Genomic DNA, 25,412 nt, shown 5'->3' on the forward strand with positions numbered 1-25,412 from the left:
CTGCAGGAAATGTCTATTCCCTTCTGCTGCAGGAAATGTCTATTCCCTTCTGCTGCAGGAAATGTCTATTCCCTTCTGCTGCAGGAAATGTCTATTCCTTTCTGCTGCAGGAAATGTCTATTCCTTTCTGCTGCAGGAAATGTCTATTCCTTTCTGCTGCAGGAAATGTCTATTCCCTTCTGCTGCAGGAACTGTCTATTCCCTTCTGCTGCAGGAAATGTCTATTCCCTTCTGCTGCCTGGAAATGTCTATTCCCTTCTGCTGCCTGGAAATGTCTATTCCCTTCTGCTGCAGGAAATGTCTATTCCTTTCTGCTGCAGGAAATGTCTATTCCCTTCTGCTGCAGGAAATGTCTATTCCCTTCTGCTGCAGGAAATGTCTATTCCCTTCTGCTGCAGGAAATGTCTATTCCCTTCTGCTGCAGGAAATGTCTATTCCCTTCTGCTGCAGGAAATGTCTATTCCCTTCTGCTGCAGGAAATGTCTATTCCCTTCTGCTGCAGGAAATGTCTATTCCCTTCTGCTGCAGGAAATGTCTATTCCCTTCTGCTGCAGGAAATGTCTATTCCCTTCTGCTGCAGGAAATGTCTATTCCTTTCTGCTGCAGGAAATGTCTATTCCCTTCTGCTGCAGGAACTGTCTATTCCCTTCTGCTGCAGGAAATGTCTATTCCCTTCTGCTGCCTGGAAATGTCTATTCCCTTCTGCTGCAGGAAATGTCTATTCCCTTCTGCTTCCTGGAAATGTCTATTCCCTTCTGCTGCAGGAACTGTCTATTCCCTTCTGCTGCAGGAAATGTCTATTCCCTTCTGCTGCATGAAATGTCTATTCCCTTCTGCTGCAGGAAATGTCTATTCCCTTCTGCTTCCTGGAAATGTCTATTCCCTTCTGCTGCCTGGAAATGTCTATTCCCTTCTGCTGCATGAAATGTCTATTCCCTTCTGCTGCAGGAAATGTCTATTCCCTTCTGCTTCCTGGAAATGTCTATTCCCTTCTGCTGCCTGGAAATGTCTATTCCCTTCTGCTGCAGGAAATGTCTATTCCCTTCTGCTGCAGGAAATGTCTATTCCCTTCTGCTATTTGCATCCTTCTATCTTTCTCTTTTTCTCTCTTGCACTCTATCTCTTTCTGTCTTTCTCTCTCTCTCTCTCTCCTTTCTTTCTTTCTCTCTCTTTCTTTCTCTCTCTCTCTCTCTCTTTCTCTTTCTCTGTGTTTCTCTTTTTGTCTTTCTTTCTTGCTTTCTTTCTTTCTGTCTTTCTCTCTCATTCTCCCTCTCTACTCCTCACTATATTTGTTCCCCTCATTTCTCTCTCTCTCTCTCTCTCTTTCCTTCTTCACTCTCTCTCCTCTCCTCCCTCTTATCCATGCCTCTCTCATTCCTTCCTTTACCTCTGTCTCTCTCTCTGTCTTGCCTCTCCTCTGTTCTGTAGGCTCTCTCCATGTTTGAATTATTCCACATGTTGTGTTACAGCCTGTCAAAAAGGATTCCATTGAGTTTATTTCTCACCCACTTACACACAATACCCCATAATGACAAAGTGAAAACATGTTTTTAGAATTATTTTTATTAACTTATTTATTTAAATGAAAACAAAATATATATATAATTTGCATAAGTATTCACACCCCTGAATCAATACATGTTAAAATCACCTTTGGCAGCGATTACAGCTGTGAGTCTTTCAGGGTAAGTCTCTAAGACCTTTCCACACCTGGATTGTGTAACATTTGCGATTATTATTTTCGAAATGTTAAAGCTCTGTCAAATTGGTTGTTGATCATTGCTATACAACCATTGTCAGGTCTTACCATAGATTTCCAAGTAGATTTAAGTTAACTGTACCTCGGCCACTCAGGAACATTCACTGTCTGCCTGGTAAGCAACTCCAGTGTAGATCTGGCCTTGTGTTTTAGGTCATTGTCCTGCTGAAAGGTGAATTCATCTCCAGTGTCTGGTGGAAAGCAGACTGAACCTCTAGGATTTTGCCTGTGGTTAGCTCCATTCCTTGTTCTTTTTTTTATCCTCAAAAACTTCCCATTCCTTAACGATTACAAGCATATCCATAACATGATGCAGCCATCACTATGCTTGAAAATATGGAGAGTGGTACTCAGTAATGTGCTGTATTGGATTTGACCCAAACATAACACTTTGTATTCAGGACAAAAAGTTAATTGCTTTGCCACATTTGTTGCTGTATTACTTTAGTGCCTTTTTGCAAACAGGATGCACGTTTTGGAATATTTGGATTCTGTACAGGCTTCCTTCTTTTCATTCTGTCAATTAGATTAGTATTGTGGAGTAACTACAATGTTGTTGATCCATCCTCAGTTTTCTCCTATCACAGCCATTAAACTCTGTAACTATTTACAGTCACCATTGGCCTCATGGTGAAATCCCTGAGTGGTTTCATTACATTTACATTTTAGTCATTTAGCAGACGCTCTTATCCAGAGCAACTTACAGTAGTGAATGCATACATTTCATACATTTTCCCCCCCGTACTGGTCCCCCGTGGGAATCGAACCCACAACCCTGGCGTTGCAAACATCATGCTCTACCAACTGAGCCACACTGGACCGTTTCCTTCCTCTCTGCAAACTGAGTTTAGGAAGGACGCCTGTATCTTTATAGTGACTGGGTGTATTGATACACCATCCAAAGTGTAATTAATAACTTCACCCTGCTCAAAGGGATATTCATTGTCAGCTTTTTTTATTTTGACCCATCTACCAATAGGTGCCCTTTGCGAGGCATTGGAAAACCTCCCTTTGACATTATGGGGTATTGTGTGGCCAGTGACCAAAACATTTCAATTAATCCATTTTAAATTCAGTCTGTAACACAACAAAAGGTGGAAAAGTCAAGGGGTGTGAATGCTCTCTGAAGGCAGTGTGTGTGTGTGTGTGTGTGTGTGTGTGTGTGTGTGTGTGTGTGTGTGTGTGTGTGTGTGTGTGTGTGTGTGTGTGTGTGTGTGTGTGTGTGTGTGTGTGTGTGTGTGTGTGTGTGTGTGTGTACTGTAAATATTTAGCTGGGGGTTAATGTGGGGCGGTAATGGAGATTCTTGTCGTTAATCTCATCCCTCCATCCTGTCTCCTGCCGTTCCCGCTGACAGATAGATAGTTAATCTGACAGATTGTTGTGTGTGTGTGATGGTTGGGGGCTAAATGGGGGTTATATCTTGGCTGGGTTAATGTTTGATAATACGGGGTGTGTCTGGGTGGGGGGTTAATGTCATTGGGAGGGCAGCTTGGGTTAAAGTAGGCTTCATGTTTTGCAGTACAGGCAGGGCTCCAGCCGTCTGATATGTTGGCTGCTGTTCAGTGTAGTATTCTCTCCTGGTTTACCCTCTCTAAACCTACTACATCTCTCCTGGTTTACCCTCTCTAAACCTACTACATCTCTCCTGGTTTACCCTCTCTAAACCTACTACATCTCTCCTGGTTTACCCTCTCTAAACCTAGTACATCTCTCCTGGTTTACCCTCTCTAAACCTACTACATCTCTCCTGGTTTACCCTCTCTAAACCTACTACATCTCTCCTGGTTTACCCTCTCTAAACCTAGTACATCTCTCCTGGTTTACCCTCTCTAAACCTACTACATCTCTCCTGGTTTACCCTCTCTAAACCTACTACATCTCTCCTGGTTTACCCTCTCTAAACCTAGTACATCTCTCCTGGTTTACCCTCTCTAAACCTACTACATCTCTCCTGGTTTACCCTCTCTAAACCTACTACATCTCTCCTGGTTTACCCTCTCTAAACCTACTACATCTCTCCTGGTTTACCCTCTCTAAACCTACTACATCTCTCCTGGTTTACCCTCTCTAAACCTACTACATCTCTCCTGGTTTACCCTCTCTAAACCTAGTACATCTCTCCTGGTTTACCCTCTCTAAACCTACTACATCTCTCCTGGTTTACCCTCTCTAAACCTACTACATCTCTCCTGGTTTACCCTCTCTAAACCTAGTACATCTCTCCTGGTTTACCCTCTCTAAACCTAGTACATCTCTCCTGGTTTACCCTCTCTAAACCTACTACATCTCTCCTGGTTTACCCTCTCTAAACCTACTACATCTCTCCTGGTTTACCCTCTCTAAACCTACTACATCTCTCCTGGTTTACCCTCTCTAAACCTACTACATCTCTCCTGGTTTACCCTCTCTAAACCTACTACATCTCTCCTGGTTTACCCTCTCTAAACCTTCTACATCTCTCCTGGTTTACCCTCTCTAAACCTACTACATCTCTCCTGGTTTACCCTCTCTAAACCTACTACATCTCTCCTGGTTTACCCTCTCTAAACCTAGTACATCTCTCCTGGTTTACCCTCTCTAAACCTACTACATCTCTCCTGGTTTACCCTCTCTAAACCTAGTACATCTCTCCTGGTTTACCCTCTCTAAACCTACTACATCTCTCCTGGTTTACCCTCTCTAAACCTAGTACATCTCTCCTGGTTTACCCTCTCTAAACCTACTACATCTCTCCTGGTTTACCCTCTCTAAACCTACTACATCTCTCCTGATTTACCCTCTCTAAACCTAGTACATCTCTCCTGGTTTACCCTCTCTAAACCTACTACATCTCTCCTGGTTTACCCTCTCTAAACCTACTACATCTCTCCTGGTTTACCCTCTCTAAACCTACTACATCTCTCCTGGTTTACCCTCTCTAAACCTACTACATCTCTCCTGGTTTACCCTCTCTAAACTACTACATCTCTCCTGGTTTACCCTCTCTAAACCTACTACATCTCTCCTGGTTTACCCTCTCTAAACCTAGTACATCTCTCCTGGTTTACCCTCTCTAAACCTAGTACATCTCTCCTGGTTTACCCTCTCTAAACCTACTACATCTCTCCTGGTTTACCCTCTCTAAACCTACTACATCTCTCCTGGTTTACCCTCTCTAAACCTAGTACATCTCTCCTGGTTTACCCTCTCTAAACCTACTACATCTCTCCTGGTTTACCCTCTCTAAACCTACTACATCTCTCCTGGTTTACCCTCTCTAAACCTAGTACATCTCTCCTGGTTTACCCTCTCTAAACCTACTACATCTCTCCTGGTTTACCCTCTCTAAACCTACTACATCTCTCCTGGTTTACCCTCTCTAAACCTACTACATCTCTCCTGGTTTACCCTCTCTAAACCTACTACATCTCTCCTGGTTTACCCTCTCTAAACCTACTACATCTCTCCTGGTTTACCCTCTCTAAACCTACTACATCTCTCCTGGTTTACCCTCTCTAAACCTACTACATCTCTCCTGGTTTACCCTCTCTAAACCTACTACATCTCTCCTGGTTTACCCTCTCTAAACCTACTACATCTCTCCTGGTTTACCCTCTCTAAACCTACTACATCTCTCCTGGTTTACCCTCTCTAAACCTAGTACATCTCTCCTGGTTTACCCTCTCTAAACCTAGTACATCTCTCCTGGTTTACCCTCTCTAAACCTACTACATCTCTCCTGGTTTACCCTCTCTAAACCTACTACATCTCTCCTGGTTTACCCTCTCTAAACCTACTACATCTCTCCTGGTTTACCCTCTCTAAACCTACTACATCTCTCCTGGTTTACCCTCTCTAAACCTACTACATCTCTCCTGGTTTACCCTCTCTAAACCTACTACATCTCTCCTGGTTTACCCTCTCTAAACCTAGTACATCTCTCCTGGTTTACCCTCTCTAAACCTACTACATCTCTCCTGGTTTACCCTCTCTAAACCTACTACATCTCTCCTGGTTTACCCTCTCTAAACCTACTACATCTCTCCTGGTTTACCCTCTCTAAACCTACTACATCTCTCCTGGTTTACCCTCTCTAAACCTACTACATCTCTCCTGGTTTACCCTCTCTAAACCTACTACATCTCTCCTGGTTTACCCTCTCTAAACCTAGTACATCTCTCCTGGTTTACCCTCTCTAAACCTACTACATCTCTCCTGGTTTACCCTCTCTAAACCTAGTACATCTCTCCTGGTTTACCCTCTCTAAACCTACTACATCTCTCCTGGTTTACCCTCTCTAAACCTAGTACATCTCTCCTGGTTTACCCTCTCTAAACCTACTACATCTCTCCTGGTTTACCCTCTCTAAACCTACTACATCTCTCCTGGTTTACCCTCTCTAAACCTACTACATCTCTCCTGGTTTACCCTCTCTAAACCTACTACATCTCTCCTGGTTTACCCTCTCTAAACCTACTACATCTCTCCTGGTTTACCCTCTCTAAACCTACTACATCTCTCCTGGTTTACCCTCTCTAAACCTACTACATCTCTCCTGGTTTACCCTCTCTAAACCTAGTACATCTCTCCTGGTTTACCCTCTCTAAACCTACTACATCTCTCCTGGTTTACCCTCTCTAAACCTAGTACATCTCTCCTGGTTTACCCTCTCTAAACCTAGTACATCTCTCCTGGTTTACCCTCTCTAAACCTAGTACATCTCTCCTGGTTTACCCTCTCTAAACCTACTACATCTCTCCTGGTTTACCCTCTCTAAACCTACTACATCTCTCCTGGTTTACCCTCTCTAAACCTACTACATCTCTCCTGGTTTACCCTCTCTAAACTACTACATCTCTCCTGGTTTACCCTCTCTAAACCTACTACATCTCTCCTGGTTTACCCTCTCTAAACCTACTACATCTCTCCTGGTTTACCCTCTCTAAACCTAGTACATCTCTCCTGGTTTACCCTCTCTAAACCTACTACATCTCTCCTGGTTTACCCTCTCTAAACCTACTACATCTCTCCTGGTTTACCCTCTCTAAACCTACTACATCTCTCCTGGTTTACCCTCTCTAAACCTACTACATCTCTCCTGGTTTACCCTCTCTAAACCTAGTACATCTCTCTTGGTTTACCCTCTCTAAACCTACTACATCTCTCCTGGTTTACCCTCTCTAAACCTACTACATCTCTCCTGGTTTACCCTCTCTAATCCTAGTACATCTCTCCTGGTTTACCCTCTCTAAACCTACTACATCTCTCCTGGTTTACCCTCTCTAAACCTACTACATCTCTCCTGGTTTACCCTCTCTAAACCTACTACATCTCTCCTGGTTTACCCTCTCTAAACCTACTACATCTCTCCTGGTTTACCCTCTCTAAACCTACTACATCTCTCCTGGTTTACCCTCTCTAAACCTAGTACATCTCTCCTGGTTTACCCTCTCTAAACCTAGTACATCTCTCCTGGTTTACCCTCTCTAAACCTACTACATCTCTCCTGGTTTACCCTCTCTAAACCTACTACATCTCTCCTGGTTTACCCTCTCTAAACCTACTACATCTCTCCTGGTTTACCCTCTCTAAACCTACTACATCTCTCCTGGTTTACCCTCTCTAAACCTACTACATCTCTCCTGGTTTACCCTCTCTAAACCTACTACATCTCTCCTGGTTTACCCTCTCTAAACCTAGTACATCTCTCCTGGTTTACCCTCTCTAAACCTACTACATCTCTCCTGGTTTACCCTCTCTAAACCTACTACATCTCTCCTGGTTTACCCTCTCTAAACCTAGTACATCTCTCCTGGTTTACCCTCTCTAAACCTACTACATCTCTCCTGGTTTACCCTCTCTAAACCTAGTACATCTCTCCTGGTTTACCCTCTCTAAACCTACTACATCTCTCCTGGTTTACCCTCTCTAAACCTAGTACATCTCTCCTGGTTTACCCTCTCTAAACCTACTACATCTCTCCTGGTTTACCCTCTCTAAACCTAGTACATCTCTCCTGGTTTACCCTCTCTAAACCTACTACATCTCTCCTGGTTTACCCTCTCTAAACCTAGTACATCTCTCCTGGTTTACCCTCTCTAAACCTACTACATCTCTCCTGGTTTACCCTCTCTAAACCTAGTACATCTCTCCTGGTTTACCCTCTCTAAACCTACTACATCTCTCCTGGTTTACCCTCTCTAAACCTAGTACATCTCTCCTGGTTTACCCTCTCTAAACCTACTACATCTCTCCTGGTTTACCCTCTCTAAACCTAGTACATCTCTCCTGGTTTACCCTCTCTAAACCTAGTACATCTCTCCTGGTTTACCCTCTCTAAACCTAGTACATCTCTCCTGGTTTACCCTCTCTAAACCTAGTACATCTCTCCTGGTTTACCCTCTCTAAACCTAGTACATCTCTCCTGGTTTACCCTCTCTAAACCTACTACATCTCTCCTGGTTTACCCTCTCTAAACCTAGTACATCTCTCCTGGTTTACCCTCTCTAAACCTACTACATCTCTCCTGGTTTACCCTCTCTAAACCTACTACATCTCTCCTGGTTTACCCTCTCTAAACCTACTACATCTCTCCTGGTTTACCCTCTCTAAACCTACTACATCTCTCCTGGTTTACCCTCTCTAAACCTAGTACATCTCTCCTGGTTTACCCTCTCTAAACCTACTACATCTCTCCTGGTTTACCCTCTCTAAAGCTAGTACATCTCTCCTGGTTTACCCTCTCTAAACCTACTACATCTCTCCTGGTTTACCCTCTCTAAACCTACTACATCTCTCCTGGTTTACCCTCTCTAAACCTACTACATCTCTCCTGGTTTACCCTCTCTAAACCTAGTACATCTCTCCTGGTTTACCCTCTCTAAACCTAGTACATCTCTCCTGGTTTACCCTCTCTAAACCTAGTACATCTCTCCTGGTTTACCCTCTCTAAACCTACTACATCTCTCCTGGTTTACCCTCTCTAAACCTACTACATCTCTCCTGGTTTACCCTCTCTAATCCTAGTACATCTCTCCTGGTTTACCCTCTCTAAACCTACTACATCTCTCCTGGTTTACCCTCTCTAAACCTACTACATCTCTCCTGGTTTACCCTCTCTAAACCTACTACATCTCTCCTGGTTTACCCTCTCTAAACCTACTACATCTCTCCTGGTTTACCCTCTCTAAACCTACTACATCTCTCCTGGTTTACCCTCTCTAAACCTAGTACATCTCTCCTGGTTTACCCTCTCTAAACCTAGTACATCTCTCCTGGTTTACCCTCTCTAAACCTACTACATCTCTCCTGGTTTACCCTCTCTAAACCTACTACATCTCTCCTGGTTTACCCTCTCTAAACCTACTACATCTCTCCTGGTTTACCCTCTCTAAACCTACTACATCTCTCCTGGTTTACCCTCTCTAAACCTACTACATCTCTCCTGGTTTACCCTCTCTAAACCTACTACATCTCTCCTGGTTTACCCTCTCTAAACCTAGTACATCTCTCCTGGTTTACCCTCTCTAAACCTACTACATCTCTCCTGGTTTACCCTCTCTAAACCTACTACATCTCTCCTGGTTTACCCTCTCTAAACCTACTACATCTCTCCTGGTTTACCCTCTCTAAACCTACTACATCTCTCCTGGTTTACCCTCTCTAAACCTACTACATCTCTCCTGGTTTACCCTCTCTAAACCTACTACATCTCTCCTGGTTTACCCTCTCTAAACCTAGTACATCTCTCCTGGTTTACCCTCTCTAAACCTACTACATCTCTCCTGGTTTACCCTCTCTAAACCTAGTACATCTCTCCTGGTTTACCCTCTCTAAACCTACTACATCTCTCCTGGTTTACCCTCTCTAAACCTAGTACATCTCTCCTGGTTTACCCTCTCTAAACCTACTACATCTCTCCTGGTTTACCCTCTCTAAACCTACTACATCTCTCCTGGTTTACCCTCTCTAAACCTACTACATCTCTCCTGGTTTACCCTCTCTAAACCTAGTACATCTCTCCTGGTTTACCCTCTCTAAACCTACTACATCTCTCCTGGTTTACCCTCTCTAAACCTAGTACATCTCTCCTGGTTTACCCTCTCTAAACCTACTACATCTCTCCTGGTTTACCCTCTCTAAACCTACTACATCTCTCCTGGTTTACCCTCTCTAAACCTACTACATCTCTCCTGGTTTACCCTCTCTAAACCTACTACATCTCTCCTGGTTTACCCTCTCTAAACCTACTACATCTCTCCTGGTTTACCCTCTCTAAACCTAGTACATCTCTCCTGGTTTACCCTCTCTAAACCTACTACATCTCTCCTGGTTTACCCTCTCTAAACCTACTACATCTCTCCTGGTTTACCCTCTCTAAACCTAGTACATCTCTCCTGGTTTACCCTCTCTAAACCTAGTACATCTCTCCTGGTTTACCCTCTCTAAACCTACTACATCTCTCCTGGTTTACCCTCTCTAAACCTACTACATCTCTCCTGGTTTACCCTCTCTAAACCTACTACATCTCTCCTGGTTTACCCTCTCTAAACCTACTACATCTCTCCTGGTTTACCCTCTCTAAACCTACTACATCTCTCCTGGTTTACCCTCTCTAAACCTACTACATCTCTCCTGGTTTACCCTCTCTAAACCTACTACATCTCTCCTGGTTTACCCTCTCTAAACCTACTACATCTCTCCTGGTTTACCCTCTCTAAACCTAGTACATCTCTCCTGGTTTACCCTCTCTAAACCTACTACATCTCTCCTGGTTTACCCTCTCTAAAGCTAGTACATCTCTCCTGGTTTACCCTCTCTAAACCTACTACATCTCTCCTGGTTTACCCTCTCTAAACCTACTACATCTCTCCTGGTTTACCCTCTCTAAACCTAGTACATCTCTCCTGGTTTACCCTCTCTAAACCTACTACATCTCTCCTGGTTTACCCTCTCTAAACCTACTACATCTCTCCTGGTTTACCCTCTCTAAACCTACTACATCTCTCCTGGTTTACCCTCTCTAAACCTACTACATCTCTCCTGGTTTACCCTCTCTAAACCTAGTACATCTCTCCTGGTTTACCCTCTCTAAACCTACTACATCTCTCCTGGTTTACCCTCTCTAAACCTAGTACATCTCTCCTGGTTTACCCTCTCTAAACCTACTACATCTCTCCTGGTTTACCCTCTCTAAACCTACTACATCTCTCCTGGTTTACCCTCTCTGAACCTACTACATCTCTCCTGGTGAGGGTGAGCCCCCCACAGGCTTAGACATGGTTGGTCCCTGGCCTGAGGAGGATGGATGGGGGGGTGATGTTGTTAAGTTCTTATTGATCACTTTTGATTGATTCCCAATTGGACAGTCCTACACCTATGTAGCTGAGCTAATGGGACTGCCCCCACCCCTCCCCCCCACCCACACACACATCCCCAGCCATCCTTTCTTATGTGTTGTTGATGATTCACTAGAGGCCATAAAAACGTATTAGCTACATGTGTTCCTGTGTAGACATGAGAAATGCAGCCCCACCATTCAGCCAGTAGTACTGGAGCGTAGCTGTGGGATGGATATGTGTAGGTGGACCAATAAGTAGGGGACAGGTAACAATGTGCCAATACATTTTGTATTTTCAATGACAAGACTTATAATAATGTTATATCTGTAGAGAGTTTTCAGATTGCTCGTTTCATAACCTCTTCGATGTTTAGTCCTCTATATAGGACCTGTTCCCACTAATATTTCTGTGTACAGCGCGCTCTGTGAACGGTGCAACGTCAAACGCCTTAAACTCCCTAAAAGCGGTGGTTGTCCCGATTTTCATATGCGCTATTGCAAGCACTGCGGTGTTTCACAGACACAGGAAATCAGTGTTTTGCATAGGGAGCAACACGTTACATTTTCTGGCCTATCCAGACAAAGAAAGGATTTCCTGTGCCTGTGAAACTCACAAGTGCGCTTGCAATAGCGCATATGAATCGGGAGAATCTAGCGGATGCAGCAATAGTAGTTTCATTTCGCTGTGATCTCAAATGGGATTTATAGCTCTAAACAGATTTTTTTAAATCATTTAAATAAAGGCCACTTTCTCTTGGTCACAGACGGACGAAATCACTTCGTGCTTGAAGTTGTAACGAGGCTACATACATTTGAATGGTGTCTGGCAGAAAAGTCGATGTTGTCAGTTATATGAAATGGTGCCAATATATTATTGTCACAAAGTATGATCACACAGTATTTATTTTACACTTATAATAAAGTTCAAATCTTAGAGTAAGTCGTTTATAATTTTATTGTTACTATATTTAGAAAGCATTTCAGTCATTTCAAGCCCTATTGCCCCACTTTTGTTGAATAGGAAAACAATTCTCTGCATTTTCACATTTGTATAATATTTGTACTATGTACTTTAGCTTGTATCCTCAAAAGTGACTACATTTTATAGCTATTTTTTAAACCAGAAATGTGAGTTCCAGACCTTTCTAAAACTATGCAGCATTACCAGTTATTGTTTATGGCCACCTCATGAAAAATAATTACTTTTGGGTATGTCTATTTTCACAGAAATCTATATTTTGCCTTATAATTCAAATAAAATCACATTTTATTGGTCACATACACGTGGTTAGCAGATGTAAATGGTCACATACACATGGTTAGTAGATGTTAATAGTCACATACACATGGTTAGTAGATGTTAATGGTCACATACACATGGTTAGTAGATGTTAATGGTCACATACACATGGTTAACAGATGTTAATGGTCACATACACGTGGTTAAGAGATGTTAATGGTCACATACACATGGTTAGTAGATGTTAATAGTCACATACACATGGTTAACAGATGTTAATGGTCACATACACGTGGTTAGCAGATGTAAATGGTCACATACACATGGTTAGTAGATGTTAATAGTCACATACACATGGTTAGTAGATGTTAATAGTCACATACACATGGTTAGCAGATGTTAATGGTCACATACACATGGTTAGTAGATGTTAATAGTCACATACACATGGTTAGCAGATGTTAATGGTCATATACACGTGGTTAGCAGATGTAAATGGTCACATACACATGGTTAGTAGATGTTAATGCGAGTGAAGCAAAATGCTTGTGCTTCTAGTTCTGACAGTGCAGTAATATCTAACAAGTAATCTAACAATTCCCCAACAACTACCTTGTACACACACATTCAAGGTAACATTCAAGGTAGCATCAAATGATGTATCTTAATGTAGTCAGGTGTCTTATTTTAACATGAATATCTGGTAAAGAATTGTGTTATTGAATGGTATTAGACCGTCTTATATGACCCTATCAGTATATAAATAGTGTATTGTCTTCAACAATCTTGTAAGTTAGGAGCTGTGTTGTATTGTGTAGATGATGGTATGATTTGAGGAGTAGTCTAGGAGTTTATGCAGTATGTGATCTCTCCCCCCCTCTCTCAGGCACAAAGCACTCTTGTTCCTCTTGTGAATGTGTGCTGCCCACAGCCATTCAGCCTTTTGTGGGGTGAGGGGGGCCTCTCTCTCTCTCTCTTCTCCCCCCACCACCACCATCCCAGGGGTCACTAAGGGGCAGGGGCAGAGTTTATCCCGTGTGTGTGTGTGTGTGTGTGTGTGTGTGTGTGTGTGTGTGTGTGTGTGTGTGTGTGTGTGTGTGTGTGTGTGTGTGTGTGTGTGTGTGTGTGTGTGTGTGTGTGTGTGTGTGTGTGTGTAAAATCAATGAAATAGCAGCAGCAGCAACAACAAACAGAGAACTAGAAGGACGTGATGGAGTCACATGAATATGTATGGGGCCTCTCCGGTCTTCAACCCTGTATGAAAAGCTGTGTGTTGTGACAGAACCCTGTATGAAAAGCTGTGTGTTGTGACAGAACCCTGTATGAAAAGCTGTGTGTTGTGACAGAACCCTGTATGAAAAGCTGTGTGTTGTGACAGAACCCTGTATGAAAAGCTGTGTGTTGTGACAGAACCCTGTGTGAAAAGCTGTGTGTTGTGACAGAACCCTGTATGAAAAGCTGTGTGTTGTGACAGAACCCTGTATGAAAAGCTGTGTGTTGTGACAGAACCCTGTATGAAAAGCTGTGTGTTGTGACAGAACCCTGTATGAAAAGCTGTGTGTTGTGACAGAACCCTGTGTGAAAAGCTGTGTGTTGTGACAGAACCCTGTATGAAAAGCTGTGTGTTGTGACAGAACCCTGTGTGAAAAGCTGTGTGTTGTGACAGAACCCTGTATGAAAAGCTGTGTGTTGTGACAGAACCCTGTATGAAAAGCTGTGTGTTGTGACAGAACCCTGTATGAAAAGCTGTGTGTTGTGACAGAACCCTGTGTGAAAAGCTGTGTGTTGTGACAGAACCCTGTATGAAAAGCTGTGTGTTGTGACAGAACCCTGTATGAAAAGCTGTGTGTTGTGACAGAACCCTGTATGAAAAGCTGTGTGTTGTGACAGAACCCTGTATGAAAAGCTGTGTGTTGTGACAGAACCCTGTATGAAAAGCTGTGTGTTGTGACAGAACCCTGTATGAAAAGCTGTGTGTTGTGACAGAACCCTGTATGAAAAGCTGTGTGTTGTGACAGAACCCTGTGTGAAAAGCTGTGTGTTGTGACAGAACCCTGTGTGAAAAGCTGTGTGTTGTGACAGAACCCTGTATGAAAAGCTGTGTGTTGTGACAGAACCCTGTATGAAAAGCTGTGTGTTGTGACAGAACCCTGTATGAAAAGCTGTGTGTTGTGACAGAACCCTGTATGAAAAGCTGTGTGTTGTGACAGAACCCTGTATGAAAAGCTGTGTGTTGTGACAGAACCCTGTATGAAAAGCTGTGTGTTGTGACAGAACCCTGTATGAAAAGCTGTGTGTTGTGACAGAACCCTGTATGAAATGCTGTGTGTTGTGACAGAACCCTGTGTGAAAAGCTGTGTGTTGTGACACAACCCTGTGTGAAAAGCTGTGTGTTGTGACACAACCCTGTGTGAAAAGCTGTGTGTTGTGACAGAACCCTGTGTGAAAAGCTGTGTGTTGTGACAGAACCCTGTGTGAAAAGCTGTGTGTTGTGACAGAACCCTGTGTGAAAAGCTGTGTGTTGTGACAGAACCCTGTATGAAAAGCTGTGTGTTGTGACAGAACCCTGTATGAAAAGCTGTGTGTTGTGACAGAACCCTGTATGAAAAGCTGTGTGTTGTGACAGAACCCTGTATGAAAAGCTGTGTGTTGTGACAGAACCCTGTATGAAAAGCTGTGTGTTGTGACAGAAGAATGTGTGAGTCTTCACATTTCATCCTGTTATTCTGGGTCAGCTGCAGGACTGGCCTCCACCTACTGGGTGTGTGTGTTTAATATGCGTTTGTTTAATATGTGTGTGTGTTTAATATGTGTGTGTGTGTGTGTTTAATATGTGTGTGTGTTTAATGTCTGGGTGTGTGTGTTTAATGTCTGGGTGTGTGTGTTTAATGTGTGTATACATGCTGAATGCCTGTGTAGGAATGCTTGTTATTGCTCTGATCAAGCCCACTCATTCATGGCATCAATCACTACTGTCCTGCAGACTATAAACACCAGACAATGAGGACTTTACCTCCACGGTTATGGAAAATGATCATAGTGATGATGATGATGTCTCTCTTTGTAGGTACATTCTCCAGTGGTGACGTGTCATCAGGGGCGGGACCTGTTGCTATGGGTGGCGCTAACGCTGAGTTGCAGCAGCCGACACCCTCACTAGCCCCTCCCACTCCCTTCACTGCCACAGCCCCCCTGACCAGCACAGCCTCCTCCCATGTGAGCAGACACACACACATACATACACACACATACACACCACCACACACACACACATACACACACATACACACCACCACACACACACACATACATACACACACATACACACCACCACACACCACACATACATACACACCACCACCACACACACACACATACACACACACATACATATACACACATACACACCACCACCACACACACACACATACATACACACACACACATACACACCACCACACACCACACACACATACACACTACCAGACACCATACACACACATACACACCACCACACACCACCACACACCACACACATATACACACCACCAGACACCATACACACACATACACACCACCACACACCACACACATATACACACCACCACACACCACACACACCACACACACATACACACCACACACACACACCACCAGACACCATACGCACACATACACACCACCACACACCACACACCACACACCACACACACACACACACATACACACCACCAGACACCATACACACACACACATATACACACCACCACACACCACACACACACATACACACCACCAGACACCATACACACACATATACACACCACCACACACATACACACCACACACACACACCACCAGACACCATACACACACATACACACCACCACACACCACACACATATACACACCACCACACACCACACACACACACCACCAGACACCATACACACACATACACACCACCACACACCACACACACACACACACCACCAGACACCATACACACACATACACACCACCACACACCACACACCACACACACACACACACATACACACCACCAGACACCATACACACACACATATACACACCACCACACACCACACACCACACACACACACACATACACACCACCACACACACATACACACCACCAGACACCATACACACACATATACACACCACCACACACCACACACACACACATACACACCACCAGACACCATACACACACACCACCACACACCACCACACACCACACACACACACACACATACACACCACCACACACACATACACACCACCACACACATACACACCACCAGACACCATACACACATATACACCACCAGACACCATACACACACACATACACACCACCACACACCACACACCACACACACACACACACACCACCAGACACCATACACACACATATACACACCACCACACACCACACACACACACATACACACGCACACACACACCACCACACACCACACACATAAACACCACCAGACACCATACACACACATATACACACCACCACACACATACACACCACCACACACCACATACACACCACCACACACACAGACTAGACCTGTACTGAACAGTCAGATCAACGTTAATGTCAGAGACATACAAGTTAAATAAAGTTCTGAAAAGCATGAGACACATGTTTCATATCTAACATCCCCCCCATCTCTGACCCCTGACCTCCTAGCCGGTCCTCTTTCCAAATGAGCAGGGGATCTTTTTCTCTCTCTCTGCCCAGTTGTACCCCTCTGCTCCCCCCTCTCTCTCTGCCCAGTTGTACCCCTCTGCTCGGCCCCCATCTCTCTCTGCCCAGTTGTACCCCTCTGCTCGGCCCCCATCTCTCTCTGCCCAGTTGTACCCCTCTGCTCCCCCCCCTCTCTCTGCCCAGTTGTACCCCTCTGCTCCCCCCCTCTCTCTGCCCAGTTGTACCCCTCTGCTCCCCCCTCTCTCTGCCCAGTTGTACCCCTCTGCTCCCCCCCTCTCTCTGCCCAGTTGTACCCCTCTGCTCCCCCCTCTCTCTGCCCAGTTGTACCCCTCTGCTCCCCCCCTCTCTCTGCCCAGTTGTACCCCTCTGCTCGGCCCCCATCTCTCTCTGCCCAGTTGTACCCCTCTGCTCCCCCCCTCTCTCTGCCCAGTTGTACCCCTTTGCTCCCCCCCTCTCTCTGCCCAGTTGTACCCCTCTGCTCCCCCTCTCTCTCTGCCCAGTTGTACCCCTCTGCTCCCCCCCTCTCTCTGCCCAGTTGTACCCCTCTGCTCCCCCCTCTCTCTGCCCAGTTGTACCCCTCTGCTCCCCCCTCTCTCTGCCCAGTTGTACCCCTCTGCTCCCCCCCTCTCTCTGCCCAGTTGTACCCCTCTGCTCCCTCCTCTCTCTCTGCCCAGTTGTACCCCTCTGCTCGGCCCCCATCTCTCTCTGCCCAGTTGTACCCCTCTGCTCGGCCCCCATCTCTCTCTGCCCAGTTGTACCCCTCTGCTCCCCCCCCTCTCTCTGCCCAGTTGTACCCCTCTGCTCCCCCCCTCTCTCTGCCCAGTTGTACCCCTCTGCTCCCCCCCTCTCTCTGCCCAGTTGTACCCCTCTGCTCCCCCCTCTCTCTCTGCCCAGTTGTACCCCTCTGCTCGGCCCCCATCTCTCTCTCTCATTTCAATTCAAAGGGCTTTATTGGCATGGGAAACATATGTTTACATTGCCAAAGTAAGTGAAATGTATAATAAACAAAAGTGAAATAAACAATAAAAATTCACAGTAAACATTACACTCCAAAAGAATAAAGACATTTCAAATGTCATATTATGTATATATACAGTGTTGTAAGGATGTGCAAACGGTTAAAGTACAAATGGGAAAATAAATAAACATAAATATAGGTTGTATTTACAATGGTGTTTGTTCTTCACTGGTTGCCCTTTTCTTGTGGCAACAGGTCACACATCTTTCTGCTGTGATGGCACACTGTGGTATTTCACCCAATAGACATGGGAGTTTATCAAAATTAGGTTTGTTTTTAAAATCTTTGTGGATCTGTTTAATCTGAGGGAAATATGTGTCTCTAATATGGTTATACATTTGACAGGAGGTTAGGAAGTGCAGCTCAGTTTCCACCTCATTTTGTGGGCAGTGTGCACATAGCCTGTCTTCTCTTGAGAGCCAGGTCTGCCTACGGCGGCCTTTCTCAATAGCAAGGCTATGCTCACTGAGTCTGTACGTAGTCAAAGCTTTCTTTAAGTTTGGTTCAGTCACATTGGTCAGGTATTCTGCCACTGTGTTCTCTCTGTTTAGGACCAAATAACATTCTAGTTTGCTCTGTTTTCTTTGTTCATTCTTTCCAATGTGTCAAGTAATTATATTTTGGTTTTCTCATGATTTGGTTGGGTCTAATTGTGTTGCTGTCCTGGGGCTCTGCGGTGTTTGTTTGTGTTTGTGAACAGAGGACCAGTTCTTAGGGGACTCTTCTCCAGGTTCATCTCTCTGTAGGTGATGGCTTTGTTATGGAAGATTTAGGAATTGCTTCCTTTTAGGTGGTTGTAGAATTTAACGGCTCTTTTATGGATTTTGATAATTAGCGGGTATCGGCCTAAATCTGCTCTGCATGCATTATTTGGTGTTTACGTTGAACAAGGAGGATGTTTTTGCAGAATTCTGCATGCAGAGTCTCAATTTGGTGTTTGTCCCATTTTGTGAATTCTTGGTGAGCGGAACCCAGACCTCACAACCATAAAGGGCAATGGGTTCTATAACTGATTCAAGTATTTTTAGCCAGATCCTAATTGGTATGTTAAATGTTATGTTCCTTTTGATTGCACAGAAGGCCCTTCTTGCCTTGTCTCTCAGATTGTTCACAGCTTTGTGGAAGTTACCTGTGGTGCTGATATTTAGGCCGAGTTATGTATAGATTTTTGTGTGCTTTAGGGCAACAGTGTTTAGATGGAACTTGTATTTGTGGTCCTGGTGACTGGACCTTTTTTGGAACACCATTATTTTTGTCTTACTGAGATTTATTGTTAGGGCCCAGGTCTGACAGAATCTGTTCAGAAGATCTAGGTGCTGCTGTAGGCCCTCTCCGCTTTCCGCTGATCTGACAGGCCCTATAGAGGAGTAAAGGAGATCCAATTCTATCAGTCACCCATCCGGTCCCACCACACACATTCTCCCCTCTCATACATAGTGGAGAGGAGGCCCAGGGCAGCAGGACATCATGTCTATTTACTACCTGTGGAGGACATAAAGCTGGTCCATGCACAGTGTGTCTGTCTCCCCAAGTCACCAACTGCATCGTCATCCTCCATGTATTGTAACTGAGTGTCTCTCTCCCTGTAGGTGAGTGGGTTACCAGGTCTAGTGTTCAACATGGCTCCCTCCCACATGTTTGGAAACCGACTCAACCCCAACTCTGCCATGGCTGCTCTCATCGCGCAGTCTGAGGCTTCCCCCGCAGGTTGGCACCAACGTGTGTGTGTGATCACGGATAAGTCACGGTCTACAGAGGGTTCAGAGGTCACCACACCCACTGACAGACTCCTCCCACTGACACACTGCTTAGGTTACGGCACACACACACACACACACACACACACACACACACACACACACACACACACACACACACACACACACACACACACACACACACACACACACACACTCACACATGCATACACACACACATACATGCATACATACACACACACATACATGCATGCATACACACACACATCAGTGATGGGTTAGAGAGAGGGATTGACTGGGTGGGATGTGGTGACTGGTCTACTTGTGGAGGTAGGTGGACATAGGAGGAGTAGGGCTGGGTGATATGGGCAAAATATCATATCACAATATTTTTCACATTTTTGACGGTATTTTAGGTTTTTGAATATTAAATGTTGTAAATATGCTTTCTGAGTATCTCATGACCCTAGGGTGGCAACACATAAATGATAAGTGATTCCAAACAAACAAAATGATTTTCAGCATTTTCATCAATTTCTGTATTTCCTGCAATTTTGTTATTATTTCCACACTGTGACAGGCAGCATGATATGGGCAAAAATATAGGCTTAGTTAATTGGTGAACTGTTGAAATCATGGAAATATAATGATTATTTGAAATCTATACTTGGAATATATTGAGCTGCACCTTGAATACATTGTTGTTTGACATGAAATAAATTAATAAGCCAGTGAGTAATTATTGACCGGGTAGGAACCAAAGTGTTGGTCAGTGTTTCCAGGTTAGCCTAATTTAGATGTTACATTACATGTTTTCTTACTTCATGTAGCTAGCCAACTGGCCAACATATCAATGCTTCGCTTATTCCTCTCTATACCGTTGCACAAGCATGCTTGTCTAGGCCTACACCAGCACTGGCACCAGGCAGTATTAGCTAGCTAGCTACGTTTGCTGTGACTCTTAGCTGGCTAGCTAGCTAGCTAAATGCACTAACTAGTGATTAGCATTAGCGGCTAACACAAATTATTTTAGCAATATCTTGCTAAGAAAAGACAAACTTGTAGTTGCAGAATGTAAGATACAGACATGGGCCCTGACAGTAAATCTCAGTAAGACAAAAATAATGGTGTTCCAAAAAAGGTCCAGTCACCAGGACCACAAATACAAGTTCCATCTAAACACTGTTGCCCTAGAGCACAGAAAAATCTATACATACCTCGGCCTAAACATCAGCACCACAGGTAACTTCCACAAAGCTGTGAACGATCTGAGAGACAAGGCAAGAAGGGCCTTCTGTGCCATCAAAAGGAACATAAAATTCATCATACCAATTAGGATCTGGCAAAAAATACTTGAATCAGTTATAGAACCCATTGCTCTTTATGGTTGTGAGTTCTGGGGTCCGCTCACCAACCAAGAATTCACAAAATGGGATAAACACCAAAATGAGACTCTGCATGCAGAATTATGCAAGAACATCCTCCGTGTACAACGTAAAACACCAAATAATGCATGCAGAGCAGAATTAGGCCGATACCCTCTAATTATCCAAATGCAGAAAAGAGACGTTAAATTCTACAACCACCTAATAGGAAGCGATTCCTAAACCTTCCATAACAAGCCATCACCTACAGAGAGATGAACCTGATGAAGAGTCCCATAAGGAAGCTGGTCCTGGGGCTCTGTTCATAAACACAAACAGACCCCTCAGAGCCCCAGGACAGCAACACAATTAGACCCAACCAAATCATGAAAAAACAAAAATACAATTACCTGACACATTGGAAAGAATTAACAACAACAAAAACTGAGCAAACTAGAATGTTATTTGTCCCTAAACAGAGAGTACACAGTGGCAGAATACCTGACTAATACTTTCCAGCCTGGATTTTAACCCAATCTAACATCTCTGGAGAGACCTGAAAATAGCTGTGCAGTGACACGCCCCATCTAACCTGACAGAGCTTGAGAGGATCTGCAGAGAAGAATGGGACAAACTCCCCAAATACAGTTGTGCCAAGCTTGTAGCGTCATACCAAAGAAGACGCGAGGCTGTAATCTCTGCAACAAAGTACTGAGTAAAGGGTCTGAATACTTATGTAAATGTAGTATTTTTGTTATTTATTTGTAATACATTTTTGCTTTGTCATTATGGGGTATTGTATTTTATTTATTTATTTATTTATTTATTATTTCACCTTTATTTAACCAGGTAGGCTAGTTGAGAACAAGTTCTCATTTACAACTGCGACCTGGCCAAGATAAAGAGTAGCAATTCGACACATACAACAACACAGAGTTACACATGGAATAAACAAACATACAGTCAATAATACAGGAGAACAAAAGAAAACAAAAAGTCTATATACAGTGAGTGCAAATGAGGTAAGTTAAGGCAATAAATAGGCCATGGTGGCGAAGTAATTACAATATAGCAATTAAACACTGGAATGGTGGATGTGCAGAAGATGAATGTGGAGATACTGGGGTGCAAAGGTGCAAGATAAATAAATAAATAAATGCAGTATGGGGATGAGGTAGGTAGATAGATGGGCTGTTTACAGATGGGCTATGTACAGGTGCAGTGATCTGTGAGCTGCTCTGACAGCTGGTGCTTAAAGCTAGTGAGGGAGATATGAGTCTCCAGCTTCAGAGATTTTTGCAGTTCGTTCCAGTCATTGGCAGCAGAGAACTGGAAGGAAAGTCGGCCAAAGGAGGAATTGGCTTTGGGGGTAACCAGTGAGATATACCTGCTGGAGCGCATGTTACGAGTGGGTGCTGCTATGGTGACCAGTGAGCTGAGATAAGGCAGGGCTTTACCTAGTAGAGACTTGTAGATAACCTGTAGCCAGTGGGTTTGGCGACGAGTATGAAGCGAGGGCCAACCAACGAGTGCGTACAGGTTGCAATGGTGGGTAGTGTATGGGGCTTTGGTTACAAAACGGGTGGCACTGTGATAGACTGCATCCAGTTTGTTGAGTAGAGTGTTGGAGGCAATTTTATAGATGACATCACCGAAGTCGAGGATTGGTAGGATGGTCAGTTTTACGAGGGTGTGTAGCATGAGTGAAGGATGCTTTGTTGCGAAATAGGAAACCGATTCTAGATTTAATTTTGGATTGGAGATGCTTAATGTGAGTCTGGAAGGAGAGCTTACAGTCTAACCAGACACCCAGGTATTTGTAGTTGTCCACGTATTCTAAGTCAAGAGCCGTCCAGAGTAGTGATGCTGGACAGGCGAGCAGGTGCGGACAGTGATCGATTGAATAGCATGCATTTAGTTTTACCTGCGTTTAAGAGCAGTTGGAGGCCACGGAAGGAGAGTTGTATGGCATTGAAGCTCGTCTGGAGGTTAGTTAACACAGTGTCCAAAGAGGGGCCAGAAGTATACAGAATGCTGTCGTCTGCGTAGAGGTGGATCAGAGAATCACCAGCAGCAAGAGCAACATCATTGATGTATACAGCGAATGTAGTCGGCCCGTGAATTGAACCCTGTGGCACACCCATAGAGACTGCCAGAGGTCCGGACAACAGGCCCTCCGATTTGACACACTGAACTCTATCAAAGAAGTAGTTGGTAAACCAGGCGAGGCAATCATTTGAGAAACCAAGGCTGTCGAGTCTGCCAATAAGAATGTGGTGATTGACAGAGTCGAAAGCCCTGGCCAGGTCGATGAATACGGCTGCACAGTAATGTCTCTTATCGATGGCGGTTATGATGTCGTTTAGGACCTTGAGCGTGGCTGAGGTGCACCCATGACCAGCTCTGAAACCAGATTGCATAGCGGAGAAGGTGCGGTGGGATTCGAAATGATCGGTAATCTGTTTGTTAACTTGGTTTTCGAAGACCTTAGAAAGACAGGGTAGGATAGATATAGGTCTGTAGCAGTTTGGGTCTAGAGTGTCACCTCCTTTGAAGAGGGGATGACCGAGGCAGCTTTCCAATCTTTGGGAATCTCAGACGATACGAAAGAGAGGTTGAACAGGGGTTGCAACAATTTCAGCAGATAATTTTAGAAAGAGAAGGTCCAGATTGTCTAGCCCGGCTGATTTGTATGGGTCCAGATTTTGCAGCTCTTTCAGAACATCAGCTATCTGGATTTGGGTGAAGGAGAAATGGTGGGGGCTTTGGCGGGTTGCTGTGGAGGGTGCCGGGCAGTTGACCGGGGTAGGGGTAGCCAGGTGGAAAGCATGACCAGCTGTAGAGAAATGGTTATTGAAATTCTCAATTATAGTGGATTTATCGGTGGTAACAGTGTTTTCTAGCCTCAGTGCAGTGGGCAGCTGGGAGGAGGTGTTCTTATTCTCCATGGACTTTACAGTGTCCCAGAACTTTTTTGAGTTAGTACTACAGGATGCAAATTTCTGTTTGAAAAAGCTAGCCTTAGCTTTTCTAACTGCCTGTGTATATTTGTTCCTAACTTCCCTGAAAAGTTGCATATCACGGGGGCTATTCGATGCTAATGCAGAACGCCACAGGATGTTTTTGTGCTTGTCAAGGGCAGACAGGTCTGGAGTGAACCAAGGACTATATCTATTCCTTGTTGTACATTTTTTGAGTGGGGCATGCTTATTTAAGATGGTGAGGAAGGCACTTTTAAAGAATAGCCAGGCATCATCTACTGACGGGATGAGGTCAATGTCATTCCAGGATACCCCGGCCAGGTCGATTAGAAAGGCCTGCTCGCAGAAGTGTTTTAGGGAGTGTTTGACAGTGATGAGGGGTGGTCGTTTGGTCGCAGACCCATTACAGATGCAGGCAATGAGGCAGTGATCGCTGAGATCTTGATTGAAAACAGCAGAGGTGTATTTGGAGGGCGAGTTAGTTAGGATGACATCTATGAGGGTGCCTGTGTTTACGGATTTGGGGTTGTACCTGGTAGGTTCATTGATAATTTGTGTGAGATTGAGGGGATCAAGCTTAGATTGTAGGGTTGCCGGGGTGTTAAGCATGTCCCAGTTTAGGTCACCTAGTAGCACGAGCTCAGAAGATAGATGGGGGGCAATCAATTCACATATGGTATCGAGGGCACAGCTGGGGGCAGAAGGAGGTCTATAGCAAGCGGCAACAGTGAGAGACTTGTTTCTGGAAAGGTGAATTTTTAGAAGTAGAAGCTCGAATGGTTTGGGTACAGACTTGGATAGTAATACAGAACTCTGCAGGCTATCTTTGCAGTAGATTGCACCACCGCCCCCTTTGGCAGTTCTATCTTGGCGGAATATGTTATAGTTAGCGATGGAGATTTCAGGGTTTTTGGTGGTTTTCCTAAGCCAGGATTCAGACACAGCTAAGACATCCGGGTTGGCAGAGTGTGCTAAAGCAGTGAGTAAAACAAACTTAGGGAGTAGGCTTCTAATGTTAACGTGCATGAAACCAAGGCTTTTACGGTTACAGAAGTCAACAAATGAGAGCACCTGGGGAGTGGGAGTGGAGCTAGGCACTGCAGGACCTGGATTAACCTCCACATCACCAGAGGAACAGAGGAGAAGTAGGATAAGGGTACGGCTAAAGGCTATACGAACTGGCCGTCTAGCACGTTTGGAACAGAGAGTAAAAGGAGCAGGTTTCTGGGCACGATAGCATAGATTCAAGACATAGTGTACAGACA

General features: G+C 44.4%; 1 protein-coding gene across 11 annotated transcripts in view; it reads left to right on the forward strand.

Annotated features, from left to right (window-relative positions):
- LOC106590532 (protein AF-10) overlaps positions 1–25,412 on the forward strand; it is a 127,137-nt gene that overhangs the window by 77,639 nt on the left and 24,086 nt on the right. For 10 of the 11 annotated variants that reach the window (XM_014181637.2, XM_045710861.1, XM_045710858.1 and 7 more), the window contains 2 exons: positions 15,387–15,535; positions 19,674–19,791. The exons of the other annotated variant lie outside the window; for it this stretch is intronic. In XM_014181637.2, coding sequence (XP_014037112.2) covers positions 15,387–15,535; positions 19,674–19,791 — 267 coding nt within the window. The remainder of the gene's footprint in view (positions 1–15,386; positions 15,536–19,673; positions 19,792–25,412) is intronic. 11 annotated transcript variants of the gene reach the window in all.

The sequence above is a fragment of the Salmo salar genome, chromosome ssa29, assembly GCF_905237065.1.
Source record: "Salmo salar chromosome ssa29, Ssal_v3.1, whole genome shotgun sequence".
Classification (NCBI taxonomy): Eukaryota; Metazoa; Chordata; class Actinopteri; order Salmoniformes; family Salmonidae; genus Salmo; species Salmo salar.